The sequence below is a fragment of the Protobothrops mucrosquamatus genome, unplaced genomic scaffold, assembly GCF_001527695.2.
Source record: "Protobothrops mucrosquamatus isolate PMUCROS unplaced genomic scaffold, P.Mucros_1.0 scaffold1135, whole genome shotgun sequence".
NCBI lineage: Eukaryota > Metazoa > Chordata > Lepidosauria > Squamata > Viperidae > Protobothrops > Protobothrops mucrosquamatus.
The window spans coordinates 160,025-181,179 of NW_015387353.1; the positions used below are offsets into that span (position 1 = coordinate 160,025).

Consider the following 21,155-nt stretch of genomic DNA (forward strand, 5'->3'; position numbering starts at 1 on the left):
GGTTAAAGCAACTTGGTATGTTTAGCTTAAAGAAGAAAAAAAAAAAGACCAAGGGATATAGGATAGCAACCTTCTGACGCATGAAGGGATGTCATAAGGAAAAGGAAGTAGCACCCAAGGTAAGGCAAGAACCAACTCAATACTTATATATCTTATAAATTTGTTAACTTGTTTAGCGATAACAATATCTCTGATATTTATTCTCACAGCTTGGAACAGCTAATTGCTTTGAAGTTATAAAAAATAGCATTATCTTAAATAAAACAAAGGCCATTTGCAGTCTTATGACATACCTTAATGTTTTGTCTGTTCCTACTGATAAAGCCAACTTTCCAGAAGGATGAATAGAAAGAGATGTCACATGGCCCCTAATACATAAAAAGCATCAAGAGTTTTAATACAAAGAGACCATTATCAATATATTCAATCATAATATGATCCACGAGTAAATATAAATATTATATTAAGCTTACGTTAGACCTTACCTGTCAGTCTTGATGGCAGAAAGTAAGATATTAATTTCTAGCAATTGTAATTACAGGTAGTTTCCTTCTCCAATATTTAGAGATCATTTTGATTTTAACAAAAAATATTGGTTAGGTTCTTAAGTTTTTGTTACCTTTTATCTCTGTTCTCTGTGTTTTATACTATATTTTTATTGTTTCTGAAATACATATATATGTGTGTGTCTGTGTGTATATATATATATATACACACACATACACACACATACATACATACTGTATATATATGTGTATATATGTATATACATATATGTATATATATGCATATATATATATATATGTATGTGTGTGTGTATGTATGTGTGTGTGTGTGTGTATTATATATAAAATCAATAGAAACTTTGGTCATGAAGAAGAAATATAATAAATAAATGAAAAAGAGGTTTAAAGCAAGAGATGGGGAATTTAGTTTTCATCATGTACTTCATTTTTCCCCCACTGCATACTATATCATTCTGGAGAATCCCGAATCTCTTGATTATCCCAAAGGTGCTTTTTCACAAGGGAACTGGACTTTAGTTGTTCTTTTTTTAAGAGCTTATTCAGAGCTGAAGAAGCTTCTTGGATGAGAAGCAAAACATTTTCAAATAAAAAAAAGAAAGTCCAATTACGTTATAAAAAAGCACCTTTGGGATAGCTATGAGCTAGATCAGAGGTCCCCAACCTTTTGAGCACCAGAGACCAGTTCCGTGGAGAGCATTTTTTCTGCAGACCGGAAGGGCGTGATTTCATGTACTGCCCCGCTCGGCAGCGGGGGGATGCTAGCGCCGGCGGGACGCTCGGGGGCAGGGTGACGCTACCAGCGGTGCGAAACTCGGGGCGGGGTGACACTAGCGCTGGCAGTACGCACGGGGGCGGGGCGGTGCTAGCATTAGTGGGACGCTTGGGGTGGGGCAGCAGTAGCATCGGTGGGACGTTTGCTGCTAGCGCGAGTGTAGGAGGTGTGAGTGCACGTGACTGTGCATGTGCACTGGCCATCCTTTCATGCGGCCCGGTGGCCAAGCGGCTGCAGCCTGGTAGTGGGCCATGGCCCACAGGTTGGGGACCCGACCTAGATGATTGAGAATCTCCATACACAATCTCTTGAATACTTTTTCAGACAGGGGCAAACAAGCACTATTGTGGAAATAGGACTTTGCTTACATAGCTATGAATCCAAATTATTATATAATTATAAGAGAAAGGGGAACATACTTGTGGGCTTGAATTGACTTCAAGCATTCCCATTTTTTTGTATTCCAAATACATATGAGACCATCTTCAGCTCCACTCAATAGATGAGCACTCCCATAGAATTCCAAGCAGGTTACAGTGCCTGAAAGTTAACGAGAACAGTTCTATTCAAGCTTTTTGGTTTAAAATGGAGAATATTTCAAAATGGTTTTATAGCAAGATCATAATTTATATATCCCTACAAATTTACAGAATGTCTTGCCATGCTTTTAAATTTTATTATCCTGCCTTTATTTTTTTATATAAATAACTCGAGGTGGTGAACATATCTAATATGCTTTCCTCTTCCTATTTTTCCACAACCATCCTGTGAAGTGAGTTAGGTTGAGAAAGAATGACTGGCCCAAAGTCACTGAGCTGGTTTTCATGCCTAAGGCAGGACTAGAACTCATGGTTCCCTGATTTCTAATCTGATACCTTAACCATTAACTTAATAGTTCCATCTGCCAATGAAATTAAATGGAACTGCATATCAACATTAGACAAATGACATAAATTAAAAGCAAGTGAGACGATTTACATTTTTATAATAATGTGATTATGCAAGTGACATAGCTCNCATAGCTCCACAAGTAATATGCCATTTAATTTCACACATTTGTGAAAAACAGACACTTCTCCTCAAAATGAGTTTTCACCATACTGCAATCCTGCTGAGAACTATGCCTCACTTATCCAACTTAACTGTCAGGGCCCACTTCAATACCTCATCCTAAGAAAGCAGAACTCATGGAAGCAGTTTCTTCCAAAAGGAACTTTTATTAGGAGAAGCTGATAGCAGGCATAATAGACAGGATCTGGGGGGTCCCCGATCAATAGATTAAAAGTGTCCCAAGCAAACCCCACCCCAATAGTTCATCCGGTCAGTTCGAATGGGCCAATCCCCAGGTGTTAAGTCCGTTGTGGGAAAGAGCTGATAACGCCAGGCTGTCTCAGGGTTGCAGCAATGTTTTGTTGAGTCTTCTGCACCTTCCCTTCCAAAAGCAGAGATAAACCAGTTGCCAGACGCACATTCCTTTCTCCCCCCCCCCTTTCAAGCTGACACCAAGGGGGAAAGATAGTTCAAAGAGCGTGTGTGGGGAAACAGCAAAAGTGTTACAGTGTAGCGATAGAGGAAAACAAAGAAATAGCCCGCAGTGTTTCCTCCCTCCCCTCCAGGAGCATGGCAAAACCCAGAAGTGCAGAAAGATTAGAGTTAGAATTAAAGTTAGAAAGAGCTCCCTTAGAATATGGGTTCTGACATAAAAGAAAGATGAACTCCTTACCATTGTGATGTACCAATGTTCCATGTTCTACCTTCTTTTTCATGTCATAGATTTGTATAGTTTCATCCTTGCTCCCAGTGACTACATATCTTTCATTCACAGCTACTGCTGACAGTGAAGCACTGTGTGCATGATGAGTAAAATCGGGAGCAACTGCCCAGTTCTGAAAACAAAAAATATCAAGACTAAGATTTATTTAAAAATCAGTCAAATCAGCTACTGTGATTTTCCTATAACATTCCAGTGTACTGTTTTTAAAAACAAAGTAAAAACTTGTTGAAAAGCATTTATCTGCACAGATCCTCATCTAGCATACTTAGCATCACATCTTCCAAATGCTCATTAAACGTTTTGTTGAATGCTTGAATGTAAACATTCAGTACTAAGTTTTAAGTTTCTTCTTCAAAATAAAGGATAGATTTACCTTAGTATAAATTAGTAGAATTGTTAAAATAGAAATCATATCTTTAGAAATCAAATGCTTTGAAGTAGTAGGCTATTACAGTAGATTACCCTGCTATGTGGTTGCAAACTATCTATACTTTATAGCAGTGGTTCCCAACCTTTTCTATACCCTGAGCCCCTAGAACGCTTCTGATATATTCTTGCACCCCTTACAAAAGTTCAAGACAACGGCAATTAATTATGCATATAATTTTGAAAACCCAAGTTTTCGCACCCCCTGGAATATTGTTTCGCACCCCCAGGGGGTGCGAGCACCCGTGGTTGGGAACCCCTGCTTTATAGGGACAGGCATTTTCAGTTTAAAAGAAAAAAACAGATCTCATTAACCAAATCATGATACACTCAGTCTTTTCCTATTGATCAGAAACCAATTCCATCTACTTCAATTAGCAGCAGTTATTATTGTCAATTATTACAATTATAGCTAGTGGGCTTAGATATCTATTACATGGCCTCTGGACTTTACAACTAATTTCAGTTAGAATGGTATCTATGTAATCTAATGTATTTCCACAAAACGAAAGCTTGTGACACGTTTATTTTCCAAAATACTGGATTTTGTTAGCGATTTCCAGATGAAGGGCCTCTCCATAACTAAAGGATGTTGTTTTATGTAGACCACTGACATTTTTGTTCCACAATTTTTTTCTACAAAATCCATTATTTACTTTTTAAAGGCTCATTTCTTAATTTCACTTCAGGCAATCAAATTTCACTTTTAAATATACAAAAAAATGAAGCATACCAACAGCTTTTCTAGACTAAAAAGCCAACTTCAAATGCATTGATTTCTTTTGTATCCATTACATGAACAGATTCCCCCTCAGGCTACACTACTCTATTTGTAATGGTGTAGGGATGGCAAATCAATAGGTTTATATTTCTCTGATTGATTACTTTTACTGAGTTTTAATGTAAGCTGCCTTGACTCTTTCCACTTTGGAGGCTATGCAAACCTAATAAAAGAAGAATACAGGAAAAGTCCTGCTACATTACATGCTAAATTTCGCTTCCTTTAGACACACACACGTTAAATAACATTACAATGGAAGTCTTACTATTAAGAAATTAGTTCAAGACTAATACTATTATACAACTAATATGATATAAACTGCAGTGGGCTTTTTTAATGATAGTGTTCAACTTTGGATGCTTAAAACACTGAGATTCTAAATCAGTGTTTCTCAACCTTGACAATTTTAAGGCATGTGGACTTCAACTCCCAGAATTCCACAGCCAGCAATGCTGGCTGTGGAATTCTGGGAGTTGAAGTCCACATACCTTAAAATTGTCAAGGTTGAGAAACACTGTTCTAAATGGCAATTAACAGATAGAATTTTTACTTTTCTATTTTCAGTATTTTAAACTTTTAAAGTACAACTCCAATAATTTTACTATAGAAACATTACCACATTGAAATCATACAACGTACGGTACCAACATTTATAGTACTACAATAAAAGGGGGAAAATATTGCTTCCTTCTACCAAGAGCTCCGCGGAAGCAATAACCCTCACGTTAATTGCTTCCCGGCAGACGTCCCTAAAACTTCGGCCATGTTAAATCGGGAACCCAAGTTTGGGGTTTCTTCCGGTTATGGAGAGCACGAGGTTGGAAAAACCGTTGCTTACAACCGCCAAGATCGGAGGCCTTAACTTAACCTCTATCAAACTCTCTTTAGCCACCCCTCTATGAAGCTGGTGTAATCTAAAAGCCGACATCGCATTTAAAAAAAAAAATAAAAAAATAAACTGCCGCGGACGACGTCGCCAAGCACGCTCGCCGCCCGGAAGGAGAGGCGAGACGAGCCATAGGGAAAACGTTTCCGGCCGACTGCGCGGGAACGTTCCATTTTCTCCGCCCCGCGACGACGCACGGCGCTCACGAGGCGGAGCTGAGCACGAGCCAACGCCGCCGAGGCTTCTGGGAAGGAAACTGAGCAAGACGAAGCGAGCCCACGCGCTTCCCCTGCCCCTTGCGCGCGCTGATAGCTCGCAACTTCGGCGTCGCTGTGCGCAGCGTGCGGCCCTCGTGGTGAGTATTAGGACCCGTTAGCCAACTTAACTCGCGCCTTTTCTACGTCCCCCCCCTTCTCTTATTTAAATCTTACCTCGGCCGGTTGTATGGAGAACCCGAACAGAATCTGTTCGTAACATCCCCCCAGCACCTCCATTTCTTGGCCTTCCTTAGCGACGCCTACTAGTGTGGGGGTCCTTTTCTGGCTTGAGTTGTACCGCGGCCTGCTAGCCGCCTGTCCGTTTGGTCTCGGGAAGGGGGTGTCTACTCTACCGCCTGAGACGAGGAGCCCTGTTTCCAGTCTGAATCTTTTAATTTCTTCCGCCGTTTGGGAGCGGGGGAGAGGCGGGAACGATTTGTTAAAAAAAAAAAAGAAAGAAAATTGAAGAAATGGAAACAGGCAGTCGCGCAGACAACCCAACCCGGGGCGGAAGTCCGTGGAGGGGGGGAGGGAAGACGGGGGGAGGGGAGGCCGACGGCGGCGGAAGGGAGCGTTGCGATCTCCAAACGGCTGGTGATGGCGGCTGCCCGGAAGGTGATGTTAGTAATTCGGGGTTTGAGAGGAAAGGGACGGGGTCCTTCGCCTCACGGACAAGGAGTATTAAGACACTCGTGGTTCCGAATCTTTTCCTCGCTTTTTTTCCGCTAAGCGCCGCGTGAGCTCTGCCCCGCCCCCAATAGGGAGGCCTAGCACGCGCTGGTGCCTTTTCTCCTCTTCCTTTTGAGTGCATTTAAAGCAGCCTGTGGAATAAGCCTGGATAGACCTTTTGGAGCTGCTTCTATTGATAACTGGGATACGAACGGGGTCACAGTCTGATGGCATATGAATACGTTGTTCACATGTATGTGCTAATATGTTCATGGTTACGTACGCGCGTGCGCACAGGCCTCTGAATTCCCATTTTTTTTAAAAAAAAAACCCTCCCAACTGGTCAGTTTCCTAAGTTTCCTCACTTAAAGATTGAAATCTTCAACGTCGGTATTTCAAAGTAAGCTTTATTGAAATTATCGATGTTTATTTCCCGACAACGAAGCTTAGTAGCACAACTGTTGCTATATTTAAAAAATAGCATTTTCACTTTTACCTGGTGTTAAGTAGGCATAGCTCCATTGGTGGTGAAGGTTCTCTCCCCCCCCCCCCTCATAATTCCATATTCAAAAAGAAAATGTTGGTAGATTAAAAATAACAAGAGGGCTTGATCAGAGAGAGAGAGAGTAATAAGGGCACTTCCATCTTTAAAAAAAAAACCCCTCTTTCTGTAGTTTTAAATTAAATATTTAAAAACTAAAAATAGAAATGCAGAAATGAAAAGCAACCATTTAGAAGTCAGGCCTGTTTTTCTCAGATTGTGAAAAAGTCACACTCCAATGATTTTCTAATTTAAAAAGAATGAAAAATAGCCACTTCTATTTTCCACCATGTTTTGGGGATTTGTATTTAAAGGTATTTGAAATTTGGCAGATTTAAAAAAGAAAAGATTAAAGCGTTTAATCTTGAATGCTTGAAAAAAGATTTTGGGTTGGCATTTTCCAGTGAGATTGTGGCACCACCAGCTGTACTTTCTACAGACATTGGAAGGTGACATGGTCACAAAAAAGTCTGTCCCTTTGCTAAACCAAAACCAAATCCTATTAAGGTTGCTGTTTGAACCAGATGTCCAAATATTTATTATAATCTATTTTTACCTATTAAGTTCAGTACAGGTTGTGTTATGAAACAGTTTTTTTCTAATTCTTATACTATTTCTTTTTATTGCAGTGAAATCACAAGTTCTTGAACAACCTTAGAGGGAGAAAAAGTACTGCTGTTACTTCAGTTTAGATGATTAAAGTAACTATAGAGGCAAGATCTCACCTTGTTCTGGTACTTGCCACCTTCTGCAGCTATTTTTTTTTAAATTTTTTAAGTTTGTACATTTGACACTCACCGGTAAGTAAAGTAGCAGAAGTTGTGTTTATAAAATGTGAATACCTACTTGCAGAGCAAATATTTCTTAAAATATTATTAATCTGTTGACAGTATCCTTGTAATTGGATTTGTTTGTATTAGTATTGAAATCTACAGATTTGGTCATTCATTTTTTTCCTTTAATTCCCCCCCACACACACACAATTTTCTAATGTAGACAGAGTTTATGCTTAGTATAATATGTAACTGGATTGCTTTGGTGAATTTTACAAATCCACATTATTTGACTTATCTGGGTATGGGGGAAGATAGTACTGTGAAGCAGTAGTTTTGTAACTGGCACTGCTTGCTGATGAAACTGATTTTTTTAAAAAAAAACTGAAAATAGCTTTTACCATTTCTGTTTAATGAACCAATACCAAGCTGCCCTTACCTGGAGAAAATAGATCTCAGTTATAATTTTATATTTTATGAACTGCAGTTTTATTGTAAATGGATTTTTGTATACTTCAATGTATTTAGGTTAGATATTAAATCCTTATTTGGGGACTGTATATGAAACGAAGACGATACAGAATTACAATTTGGTTCAGAATTTAGTGTTTTTATAGAAAGCATGGCCCTCATTATTCATGACCCTAATTGAGTTTGGAATTTCTGTTGCTAAATGAAGCAGTTAAGTGAAATATGACTGCACTGCTTAGAGACAACAGTTCTGGTGGTACAGTTTAGTCCAGGACCTCATCCTTCTCCTGCCCTGCTGCTCTAGCCTCCATTTCCTACCGCCCCCCACCACCACCACCTGTCTTTTGGTTGCCCTGCACTCTGGTACCTTCCCATGCGACTACTCCTGATCTTCACTGCTATCTTTCTCCAGCTGCTGAAGGGGAGCTGCATGAAAGCCAGCAGCTACTTTGGGCATGCCTTGCCAGCAGTGGGAGGAAGAATACAGTTGAAGATGGGGGGGGGGGGAGTGCAGAGATTGTAGGACACAGGTTGGGGGGAGTTCAAGTGCAGTTGTAAATGCACATGGGCTGCTAAGCACCTATATTTTGAGCACATGACCCCCAAGGGCGCTGGAACAGCTTTAACTACCATTTGTTCAGTGTCATAATTTTGCTCACTAAATGAATGGTCATCAAAAAGGGACTACCTGCACTGATACTTAGTTTGAGGTATTAGGACTGCTGTTAAATTCTTAAACTCTTTGTTTTTAAATAACACTACAATAAAGAACAGTGAGTTATAGTAGACAGTTGTAACTGTAACTAGAAAACTATTACAGGTATTCCTTGACTTACCACAGATCATGTAGTGACCGTTCAAAGTTACAACGGCACTGAAGAAAGTGAATTATGACCATTTTTCACACTTACAAGCATTGTGCCATCCCCCTGGTTTCATGATCAAAATTCAGATGCTTGGCAATTGACTCATATTTATGACCGTTGCCGTCTCCCAATATCATGTGATCCCCTTTTGTGAATTTCTGACGAGCAAAATCAATGGAGAAGCCAGATTTACTTTAACAAATGTGTGACTAACTTAACAGTTGCAGTGGTTCACTTAACAACTGTGGCAAGAAAGGTCATAAAATGGGGCAAAACTCACATAAATGTCTCACTTAGCAACATAAATTTTGGGCTCAATTATGGTTGTAAGTTGAGGACTACCTATATTCTTAGCAGTTTGCTAGTTACTGTTCAAGCAAACTGCATTATTCTTAGCGCCAATTGAAATTGTTTTTATGAAATATTGCATGATTCTTTTCAACACAAGGAAAATGTCCAGTTGCACTATAATTTTGCAAAATGGAGTACTTCCCTGGTACTGGTTTGTCCTACCAAAATGACAATAACCTCTTTTACTGCATAATTGTGATGCTATGATATGTTAACATAATAGTTACGTTCATGATGAAATATATCATGATTGCATTTTAGTACTTTAAAAATTAAGACAAGGCTACATTATGTAGAATGTCTCTTGAGATGGCATAGTATGTTGGTTGTGATAAATGAGAATTCCCATGATGTTAAATTCGTTTTTAAGCAGCTACAAGCTTCTTATTTATTGACTCATTTTTGACAATTAACTTTTAGAATGAATTCAACTGATTAAACAATTCTACCAAAAAGAACGAATAGCAGAATGCATTCCATGAATTCAAATGCTACCATGTCGGGACCAGTTGCAATGAATAAGCCCTTATTATATTATAATTTAATAAAAATTAAAGATAAGGGGAAAAGATGTAGTTCATTATGTTTATGAAAGCCAGTTTGATGTATGGTTAAGGCACCAAGTTAGAAAGTAACTGAATTCAAATCCTACCATAATCATGAAAGCCAGCTGGGTGACTTTGCTCCAGTCACTTATTTTCAAGGGTTGTTGTGGGGAAAATAGGAGGAGGAAGATACCTTGGATATGTTCATGCCTTGAGTTATTTGCAAAAATAATAAAGGTGGGATACAAATAAATGTTTATAATCAGACCAGTTCAAAATGTAAGACTTCAAAATTTAATAGTGTATAGTTCCTGTATACTTTTTTGGGTTGTGTCATCAAGATGCCATCTACAAGTTGACTGATGTTCTTCTGTTTGCCCTTCTTCCATCTCTATATTTGCTTCAAAGGATGGGGAGATTTTTTTGGAATAGCTTGATGTGTGTGAATGGCCATCTTCTTGTGTGATAGATAGATAGATAGATAGATAGATAGATAGATAGATAGATAGATAGATAGATAGATAGATAGATAGATAGATAGATAGATAGATAGATCTTCTATATCTTAAGAAAAATCAGTATTCAAAGTTATTTTAACTACTTATGGACGACATGGAATATTCTGTCTTTGTAATGTTCTGTCTCCGTCCCAAAACAGTTACGGAAGTATATTGTCACTTTCTGTTCCAGATCTAACATTTCTAGAAATGTACGTATTCCCAAGTTGTACAGATTGGCCTGTCGTAAGGAAATACTGTACTATTGTGAACAGTGCTATTTTGCATACCCTTATTTTACCTGTATAAGGGAGAGCATCATTAAATATTTTCTCCCTGACTTTACTTCCTAGTGTCAATAATTTCTATTTCAGGATGGCACATTTTAATTAGAACTGGAAAAATGAATTCCACAAATAGAAACAATAAAACCTTTCTTTACTGAGGGGAACAAAATCAGAGGAAGCAAGACATCTGTGGTATAGAGCATTGTGGTGGTTTCTGGTACAGTGACATAATGAACATTGAGGGTGGCTCTCAGTCTTCTGCTGATCTGTAAATAACATCACAAAAATGTGTATCTGTGGCTTATTTACACAAAACCTTCTCTCTCTTTTTAAATACAGCATCCGAAAAAGCAGCTACTACAGACTTCTTGCGAAGATAGCTTTTTACAATGACTAGCCAGGTAAGATAATTTGATAGAAATGCGGTTGCATTAGTAGCTAATTTGGGGGGAAGCACAATCTTGTCCCGAATTCTTGACAAATGGCAAGCTTGAACCCAGTACTCCTTGGGAAGGGATGATGGGTTTTTAGCCATATACTTCCCTCAGATAAATTTCTGACGAATTGTTCTCCCCTGCTGTGAAATCCTTAAATCACGCCAACTGAAGCAGCTTGGGGACAGAACAGGAAACTTTGCTTTCTGCACTATTGCACAGTGAGTTCTTGTGGTGGGACTTTCCTATAACACTCACTATTTAGGATGCCTTCATTGGAACTGCTACCATTCATGTAAGTAAAACTTAACAAAAATGTTCAATCTGTATCCCCGAGGTGAGATTTACCGTCTGCCTGTGGTTACTGCCTCCTTCCCTTTTCCCATATAGTTGCCTCTGCTGGCTTTTATTTTTTTATTTTTATTTTTTAATGTGACACTTTTGTCACTTGCATGTTACTGTTGTGAAAACCAGACATGAGTTCCTTCGGCTGTGCTTTAGACTTATTCCAGACAATTTCCTTGAGACTGGCCAACAGCCTACAACAGAAGAGCCCAAAGTCCATTTTCTGTGTTTAAATAAACAGAAAGTGACCCGGCTCCGCATCTTATTCTGCTGTAGTTCCTCTTAAGCAGGGTCCTTTTGTAAAAGAACTCTTAAATGACGTGCTCAGTCAGCCTCTAATGATTAACCTTTTTTTTAAATGAAGGAAGCCGAGGGAGTCAAAATGTTGGCGTGAAAAGCAGTAACTCCGATAGCCAGCTTGACTAAGTCAGGGGAATATGGCTTTTCATACAATCCTTTGGCTCTGTTATTTTTGCCAGGCATTTTCCCCAGAGGCTGCTTTCCCTCATGGGAGGCGGAGGGAGAGATGGGACCCCAGGCTTCTGTCAAGGGAAAGGTGAATATGGGGAAATCACCGAGGTGGTGATCGGGAGAGGGAGGGAGGCATTTAATTGAGATGAAATACTGTATAACTGTTTTTCATTCTAGCAGGATACAGTGGGAAAGGCCAAAAAAGAAAGCCTGCCTCTGTGGTGGAGATCCCCCCACAAAAAACGGAAGAAAAAGAGTAAAGCAAGAGCAGGAAGACCAGATTTTACTAGTATTCCAAGCAGGTGAAGAAATCTTGAAACTGACAAGAAAAAAACTGGCTCTTGTCTCTATATAATACCTAAATCAAGTAGTGAGAAGTTAATCAGAACCAACACACTCAATTGTCCTCAGATTCTTTTTAAAGCTTTGTGAATTGAAAAGCTGCTCATCACATAGCTAAAAAAAAAAGCAAATAAAACAATAAAAAAGGCAGTTGTACAGAAGTGTTAAATTTAGTTAGCAACTTTCAAAGGTTCAGTGGATATGAACTGAAAATGTGAAATGAAGTAAGTAAAAAAAAAAGCACTAGGCAATTGTTCGACAAGCATCTGGAGAACATCTCAGCGTGATGGCTGCATTGGGCCCTTTGGGGTTGATTACTGCTTCTCAGAAGGTTTCTTAATTTTACCTTCTTGGTGTTGCATAAAATATGATTTTCTGTTGGACCTTTTTTCTTCAGTACTGAAGGTTTTGCTACATTCTGCATTATATAAACTTCACTTTGGAGGATGCATGCTGAAAATTCACAACAGCCTTGCCAATGCTAGAAAGCCAAGAAGCCTATTATTAGCATCACAGTTGGGATCTGAATTAGAAATGAAGGTCATTGCAAGATATTGGCAAGCATATTTGTTTCCATAAATTAAGCTGTGGAGTTTTATTTAATGTCACAGAAATGAGTGTAATTTCTAATTAGGTTCAAACTATTACAAGTTAGTTACTGAATATTTGCCAGGAGAATTATTGATAAAGCTATTTGAAGGTTAATTGTTATTTAGCCTTCAACTGAATGGAGTATATAGATAGGATGTATGTATTAAATTGGCATTATTTAGTATGTTTGCTGACATATTAAGCTAAAATGTATGTATACGTGTGTGTGTTTACTGTTCGGTTCAAAACAACACTAGTACCTAACATTACAGTGTTTTAGAGAACTGTTTGGTTAAACTGGAATATAAAAGGGATGGTTTTATTGTATATGCTTCTATTACTTGATCACTTTGTCTTTATTTAACAAATTTAGAATTGGGAATATAAAAATACATGTTTGTGTTAGACACACAAGTGCTGAATAACTCATAAAAAATATTTACCAAGCTGATAGTAGAAAGTTTCAAACAGTTCCACTTGTATAAGCAAAACAAATATAGAATTTGTAACTTAAAATGTAGGGAGGGAATTTTCTTTCTTTTTTTTTAATTTTAAAGGGTTCAGATTAAATTCATTTCCTAATTTTGAACTGAGAAAGTTGAACCTGTTTAATATTTTAATGACATAGCCATTAGAAAATCTCAAGCTGTAGCTAAATTTGAAAATTCAAAAAAAATCCCAGAAGAAGGTAGTGGCAAATTATTTTTGTATAGTTTTAAGAAACTTCATGGATGAATCCATTTACCAGGCCATAACCTTAATGAGCTAATTAAAAGAAAATGCAATTTCATTAAATGGCCCAATAACCTTTAAATTTGTACTGTTTGGTCATTCTGAAGTTACTGTTGAGAAGCAAGTTTTTTAAATGGTACCTTCTCTCATAAATATTGGTAGTAATATTTGGATTAAGTGCATTGAGGAAAGCTGTTTTGAGTTATAGAAAGCGCAAGGCCAATTATACAATCCATGATCTGCTTGTAACTGAAATTGGCACTAGCCAAGTTTATCTGCATAGGACTAAGTGGATTTCTTCAGTCTGGTTGCTTTTTTAAAAAAATAAATAAAAAGGAATATTGTTCAGACATGACCAGGATATTTTTTTCCTGTGTATGGTGCTAGTGATGCACCATGAATAAGGACAAACAAGTATTGGCTGGATCATTCCTAGGTAGGTATTCTGGGTTATATTCACTGGAAAGTAATCTAGTGGAGACAGGGTTCTGAGGTTTACATTGCAAGATGATTAATCATGTTTTTTCTTCTAATTTCTTCCAGGCCAGAATTTGTAAGGCAAGAATTTGTTAGGGCAGAATTTACCAGGCCTGAATTTGCAATATTTGTAGGAGAGTTAACTCCTGAAGTGGATGACTTTTTGCTGTATGACTATTTTTTTAAAAAGTATCCATCATGTATAGACTGTAAAGTGGCCACAGATCTGCTGGGATATTCCAGGTAGCCCATTTATGAATTAAAATGTGTGTGTGTGTATGCAATACAGATTTCTCAAATCACATCAAAACCTAAATATTGTGAGTTTTCTCAAATTTTTTGAAGTCAAGCAGAGATAGTTGAATCAGCATTGTACTGTATTCTTGTTTTTTTAATGTTATGTGGTGTACTGTGATATATGAATGAAAGATGCAGTTTTATTGAAATACATATTTTGGGATGTCTTCTTTACATCAGTTAATGCTTTAGAAAGAGGCTCTGCAGACCTGCCCCAGTCTGATTTCTTAGGAAAGGAAGATCCTTGACTCCATTTGGTTGAAGCGATAGGTTCTTTTACGGAAAGATGCTGGCTGCAGTAAAGTCAGCCTGGAACGTCCTGCACTTGCTCAGAACAATACAGAAAGTCCCCGCACATCCCAGCTCTCCTCCCATGACCAGTCCATCTTCAACCAATAAGAGTCCACCTAGGTGTTTTGAGAACACTTGAGATGTTTAGAGTAATTTATGTTCTTTCTCAGGGTACACAGCCTTAGTTGCTGGCACAAGCTCTTTCTGAGTTCTCCTGCTCCTCAACAAGCTATCTTTCCCCCCTACCAATTTTCCCATCACGCACACATGCAGTTTGATTGCCCATTTGTTCCCACCCCATGTTCCCCTCCTCCCCCCAGCCTTTGATGGCAATATGCGTGGCAGACCTGAGAGGCTTTCTTTTTAGAACTCCGATGAGATAATTGTATAACTTAATGCAAAATGCATAAAAGAATAGATTCTTGTAGTTGAAATGGTTTGAATATATTGTAGAAATGGGCACATGTTAATCAGGATCAGATACAATTAAATGGTATTTTTTGTTTATCGGTAGTAGGAAATTTCCTTTAGTAGAATTAATGTGCTATTTAAATGCTACTTATCTACATAGCCATTAGCAGTGCAGTGAAAATATAATCGATAGTAAAATATTGTGAGTGCTTTTTTTGGCAGTATTACTAAAGTTTGTGTTTTAAAACTCCTCAGGGGTTATGGCTTTGTCAGATTTTCTGATGAAGGTGATATGATGAGAGCACTGCAAGATTGTCAGAATGCACCTGGTCTAGGTGGAAAACGAATTCGATTGACTTTAGGAATTTCTAAAAGGTAGTTGATGCGAATTAACAAATCTTTTGGGTTTCAAATCTCTTATGAAATTGTAATTTGTGCCTGATTGCAAAAGGAGTTTGATTTCTTAAAAATAATGTTTTTCAAAATGTTTTGCTTTCCTTTTCTATTAATACAGTTCTTATGAAACAAGTCAGTACATAGGCAGGTCAGCTTCTGGTTTTGTTTAAAAAGTACTGAATTAATACACTTTAATTCTTTACAAAATTACATTGTGTCAAAGCATGCATGCAAGTAATCAGGGTTTATAACTTGTTCCATTAGGGGTTTGGATGTTTTAAGTTGCTCTACTGCCACTTTGATTCCCTTCTCTTCTTTAATGATATTGATATCTATCTGAATTTCTTTGCTTGCTTATTTTTATTCTGATTGGATGAAAATAAAAATGTAGTATTGTTACATTTTTTTTATGTATATATTATACATATGAATTTTCAAACTTCGTTATTCCCTTTTAATGTTCACAATAATTTTAAACTAATTCTATGATTACCTTTTACATTTAGGAAACAATGTATACCTAATGTTCACAATAATTTTAAACCAATTCTATGATTACCTTTTACATTTAGGAAACAATGTATACCTAAACAAAATATAAAGCCCTTTTTGTCCCCAAAATTCAATGAATACTTTTCATTTAAGAAAAAAAATACAGCATATAACTATAGTTCTAAAACACTCTGCTGCTGCATTCCAAGGCACCACAGCAAATTCCAAGGGTCTTGAGGGATATTTTAATAAACAGAATTCTTAGTTTGCTGTGGCATCCCAAGATGCTGCAATGCACAATTTGGAAACCTTTAGAGGTACTGTGGATCAAGAAAGTTTGGGAACCTCTTGTATAATGTTTTTCACGATGTATTCTCTTAAATATGTAATTTTATTTGCATTTAGTAATTTTGCTTATGTGTGTGCAAGCAAAGTTGGCTGAAAGTATATGGAAACAGAGAGAGTAGGAGTTTTGCTATTTGAAGTAACAGTAATGATATCTGTAGCAGCTTTTTTTTTTAAAGGATTTTCAGTGTTTTTACTAGACTTGCCCTATTCAGTTGTAAACAGTGCTCTTAAGAAATTCTAACTTAATATTTTCCTTTTGTGTTTTAGACTGAAAGCAGAATTTCAAAGGTACCAGCCCTATAGTTATAATGACTATTACCAAGACTATCAAAACTATTACCGCCAGTACAATTATGATAGAAATGAACGCTATGACCGATTTGATCGCTATGATCGTTTTGACCGTTTTGATCGAGGCAGCCGCTTTGGGGATCGTTTTTCTGAACGTTACCCTGAGCATTTTGGTGATCGTTTTCCTGAACGTTATGCTGAGCGATTTGGTTCTCGTTTTGGTGAACGCTATGACTATCCTGAGTATGGAGATTATCCTGAATATGCAGATTATAATGCTGACTATAGTGATTATAATTATACTTACGGATCTTATGAAAGAATGCAGCCTACTGGAACTGGGGGACAACAAGCAATGAATCCAGCTTTATTTCAGGTATTCACATAAATCAAATTAGAGTTTATGACCCTTTGCCTTTCAGACCTGTTGGAGTGGTACTACTTGAAAATTACAAGTTCTGAAGTTTAATTTCTGGAAATGCCAAGTTCATAAGTATTTTTTTTAACGCTTTAAATGTGTTGGCTGCTTTTCAGTGTCTTCAACTGCAATAAATTAAATTTTAAAATGGCGATATTGAAGAGGTTCTGGATAAATCGTTCTTAGGCCTGTATTTCTGTAAGATGTTTGAATTTCAAAGACACCTGAAGTGCTTTCTCATGTGATAAGACTTTACAGTGGAACTTAAACCCACAACATATATTTACAAATCTAAATTCTCTCTTGTATATTTCTCCCCCCCCTCCAAATATGTTTATTGATGGTTGCCTTAATGTTGCTGTGTTGCTAAGCATGATTTGGAGTTTTTTTGTTTAAAATAAACTATGTCAGGCTTTTAAAGTAGGTTGGATCCATAATCTCTGCCTCAAAAGCTTTTAAAGAAGTAAATCAGAATTCTTTTTTGTCTACACCCTGTTCCATGTAAAGTGAGAAGGCAGGATTAATGGAAAATAAAAGTGAAATGCCTCTGAATATGTAGGAGGCAAGAAGAGCATATAAGTCAAGAGATGTGCATATATGTATAATTGTCCCCTCTCCGTTGAAAGAGTGTAAATGAATGTGTATGGGACTTGTCTTCTTCACTATAAAAAGTACATTTTTTAAAGAAATGATAAATTTTTCTTTTTCTTTTTTTCAGGATAGCTGTGGTATGATTTTAAATGATGATCTAATAACAGAAGGTAATGTTGATATTAGTAGTATTGCCATATAGAATTAGATCATCAGATAATTTCTCTGATAAGATCTTTGAAAATCTAGTAATCTGAAGAATATCTTTAAAATGTTGATAACATCAAAATGAGCACGTGGATTGAGCAGATATTGTAGGTTGCCACGTGATGCCTGAGTTTACATGGCATACTAGCATAAAGTTACTTGATTTCACTTCATTGTTGTGTGTAAATTCAGCTATTTTGGCATAAGCCAGAGATAATTGTTTATCTTGTATAAGCCTACTTATTTCAGTAAAATATGGATAGTTGAATTATGCTTAATGCAGTATAAAACCAATTTTCCTCTGAAATGAGCCAGCCTGATTTTTCCTGGGTAATTTGTGCTTACGGGTAGTCTTTGCTTAATGTCTTCTTATGCAGCCACCATTCAAAGTTACAATGGCACTGAATGATGGGGATGTAAATCCTTGTAGTTACAACCCTCATAGTGTCCATACTGTCACGTGATCACAGTTCAGATACTTGGCAACCAGCTCGCAGTTACAATGTTGCAGCATCCCATGATCGCCATTTGTGATCTTAACTGCCAGCTTCCCAAAAGCAAAGTCAGTGGGAAAGCTAGCAGAACGTCACAAAGGGTGATCGTGTGACCATGGAATGCTGCAACTGTGTCAGATTCACTTTATGATGACAACTGAGGCTGCTATAACTGTCATAAGTTGGCACAGTCACATGACATACCTTATAACCATGTCACTTTGTAATGCATTGCCTAATCCCGGTTGCCATCCCCAAGCAAGGACTACTTGTATTTACTTAATAAACTATATTAACAAATTAAGAATATATAAACAGTGTGCCTTGCTTTCTCCTTGAGTGCTCGTGGCCTGTTTCAGGATGGGCCAAATCTGTATGTTCTTTATTGGTTCATGGTGTTTCTGAAACAAGTAGTTGTGTTCTGGGTGTTCTTTGCTCCAGGCAGTATATTTCCAACAAGTCATAAAACATCCTCAATTGCATAGATTAACACATTATGAAGGAAAAATGTAATGTTCGACTACCCCTGTTCTAGAGGAACTATCTCATTTTGCACATTAAAAAAATACTTCAGAAACATTTCATTCTCCATTAGCTACACAATATTTTTTTACAATTTAGGTTTCCAAGAGTAAGATTCATTATCCTTTACAGCAATGATAGTGGTCTAAGTAACACTGCATAGAGCCCACTAAGGGCTTTGGGGGGGGAAGTAATAACAGTATAATCAAAACCAATCCATTTTTGAAATTTGAACTACAGCAGGGAGATGGCTACTGTATTGCATTAGTTACAGTCCATCTTTTTAATCTTTTCTGTTAAATACGTGCATGCTGAATCTCCTCCAAATCATGGGGGACAGGGAGGCAATTTTGGATTTCTGGAAATAAGTCTTCTGAATGGGAAGCACTCTTTAAGATGTTCTACACATAATATTTTAGAAGAAATAGACCTATTTCATAGCAGAACCAGCTTAGAAGAACCTTAAACTACTTCATGTTTGAAGGTTTATTTCTGAAAATTACTGAAATACTCTCTGGAAGTACATGATTTAGAAGAAAGTTGAAAATTTGATTGCTGGATCAAAAAATTTTGCACATTAACATGACGAACAGGATAACAAACTAGTTAGAAATCGCTTTAGATCAGAATATTTTCAGGGCACAAGAACTGTTTTTAGATTTCTCATTCTTTTCTCCATGATCTCATAATTAAAAATGTTCCTAAATATATTGTTTTTAGCGGAAGTAGCCCGATTAGTCTTTAGCAACAAAAACAACAACAAAATCTAACAGTGCCTTAAAAAGTGAATAAGTTATTATGAAGTGATAATAAATTTGTGTTTCAGGTACCCCAAATTTCTTTGTTCAATATATTCAATATGTTTTGGTACTTAAAATGGAACAAGGAATTTGGTAATCTTCAGTTGATTTGGACTACAATTCTCATAACTGGCCATGTTCTTTAGATAGTCTATTGCTTATAACATCTTAAGGGCATCAGCATGTTTATATTATATTTAAAGGTTTTCTTTAATGTAGCAATTCTGCCAGTGGTTTGCTTACTGACTTTTGTTTATTTGAATAGATCCACAACTCAACATAGATGTTCATAGAATGAACAGAGAATTTATGGTGAGAAGTGAAGAACTTTTTGACACACTTATGAGCTGTCATTGGCAACCTCTGGACACAGTCACTTCCGAGATCCCTACTGCTTACTAAAAGTGTCTTATGTTAACACCATAGCATGACTATTTTGACCAAGGTGCTAAATTGACATTTCTTCTACATTACTTTAGATCCTAAATTTTAAAGCACAGTGTTGGATTATTATTATTTTTTTTGCAATGCTTTGATGGCCTTTGTAATTTTGTTCATCAGTATCTTGAAATCATGTAAATATTCTGGAAATGTAAAGAGTTAAAATATGGACTTGCTTATGTAAATAATAAAAACTTTGTTTCTGCAAATATGCTTGTAAAAACCTATTCTTTTACCATAAAGGATATGCTAAGTACTTGGTACTTAGATCTTCAGTGGTACATTAACTTAGTTGATTTCTAATGGAGGTGGAATTAAATTAGGTGGAAATTTTGATTCATCTGGCAAGTTGACATCATGCAAGACAATATATGAACAAAAAATCCATTTATTTATTGGTATCTGAGATCTTGCTTATGGTCATTTTATTAAAATACTCATTTCAAGAGGAAGTAACTTCAGTGTCTGAAAATGCATTTTTATTGGGTTGTACTTACAAACGTTTCAGAAATGGCAATGGTGGTATAAACGGCTTCAGCATGCAACATTACAAATTTTAACAGTGAATTAGTCTAGTAATCCTTGAATCTAAACCTTATATTTTTTCTAGTGATATAACTATAATGTTTCATCTAAAAATCTAAATTATCTTGTAGACAACATCAAGTACAAAGTTGCTATTTTACCTGCTTCTCCTTAAAACCCATTTTTAATTTATAAATAACATTGCATAGTGCAACTGATTCTATGTGAATTTATAATTGTGTATTTGTAGCTAAGAGACTACATCCGGGGCCTTAGAGGAGTTGTGGAATCAATTGAGGGAATGCTATACTATGTTCAGCTGCTGGAAGAAAGTATACAAATCAAACAAATCCTATGTGGCACAGGTCCAGGTTACCTACCCTTTTCCTAAGGACAGCTATCCATCTTACTATGTCAGATAGGGTGGACATGCTCCTAGTCCCTTTCCCTAAATTATGCCTTATGGCAGTTAGGTTAGGAAGAATTGCCCTTTCTGTGGCAATGCTGGTTATCTGCTCTTTGCAACACAAATCTCTAAAAACTAAATTATGCCACTATCAAAACCAAAATCTACAGATCTCAGAAAAATTCTCTGATGCTGTTGAAGTCTACAAAGCTGAAAGTCTACAAATTGTAAAAAAAATATGCTGAATTAGTATAGAAACTCTTAACTCTTCCCATGACTGATCATCTGACAAAATTACTCCCCCCAAAGATATGCAATATTCTGGGAGGTAGCAAACCAGGGTAAAAGCAAAAGATCTCTAGATCAGTGGTGGCGAACCTATGGCACGCGTGCCAGAGGCGGCACTCAGC

General features: G+C 37.0%; 2 protein-coding genes across 6 annotated transcripts in view; one reads left to right on the forward strand and one right to left on the reverse strand.

The window, feature by feature from the left end:
* PAK1IP1 (PAK1 interacting protein 1) overlaps positions 1 to 5,815 on the reverse strand; it is a gene marked incomplete in the record, with an annotated part of 12,399 nt that extends 6,584 nt beyond the window's left edge. The window contains 4 exon segments of the mRNA XM_015820511.1: positions 294 to 368; positions 1,719 to 1,839; positions 3,023 to 3,185; positions 5,598 to 5,815. Of these exon segments, the coding sequence (XP_015675997.1) occupies positions 294 to 368; positions 1,719 to 1,839; positions 3,023 to 3,185; positions 5,598 to 5,660 (422 nt within the window).
* Positions 5,399 to 20,209, forward strand: LOC107291513 (tRNA selenocysteine 1-associated protein 1). Of its 5 annotated transcripts, XM_015820513.1 has the most exons (10): positions 5,399 to 5,521; positions 7,263 to 7,433; positions 10,763 to 10,824; positions 11,682 to 11,758; positions 11,854 to 11,975; positions 13,882 to 14,058; positions 15,070 to 15,189; positions 16,318 to 16,717; positions 17,478 to 17,520; positions 19,639 to 20,209. In XM_015820513.1, exons 4-10 carry the CDS (start codon positions 11,729 to 11,731, stop codon positions 19,773 to 19,775), a joined length of 1,029 nt encoding a protein of 342 aa, XP_015675999.1. In that variant the 5' UTR covers positions 5,399 to 5,521; positions 7,263 to 7,433; positions 10,763 to 10,824; positions 11,682 to 11,728; the 3' UTR covers positions 19,776 to 20,209. The 5 variants fall into 5 exon arrangements, with proteins under 5 accessions (XP_015675999.1, XP_015676002.1, XP_015676000.1 ...); XM_015820516.1 differs by lacking the exon at positions 11,854 to 11,975; XM_015820514.1 differs by lacking the exon at positions 11,682 to 11,758 and having other exon boundaries at positions 11,851 to 11,975; positions 19,639 to 20,208.
* The last annotated feature ends 946 nt before the right edge of the window (positions 20,210 to 21,155 follow it).

Excerpts from the sequence above, each read along its gene's own strand:
- LOC107291513 (XM_015820512.1), top strand. The coding sequence starts at position 11,729 with ATGGGACCCCAGGCTTCTGTCAAGGGAAAG. Across the intron at positions 11,759-11,850 it reads AGGCTTCTGTCAAGGGAAAG|CAGGATACAGTGGGAAAGGC; the intron begins GTGAATATGGGG and ends TTTTCATTCTAG. Across the intron at positions 17,521-19,638 it reads TGATGATCTAATAACAGAAG|ATCCACAACTCAACATAGAT; the intron begins GTAATGTTGATA and ends TTATTTGAATAG.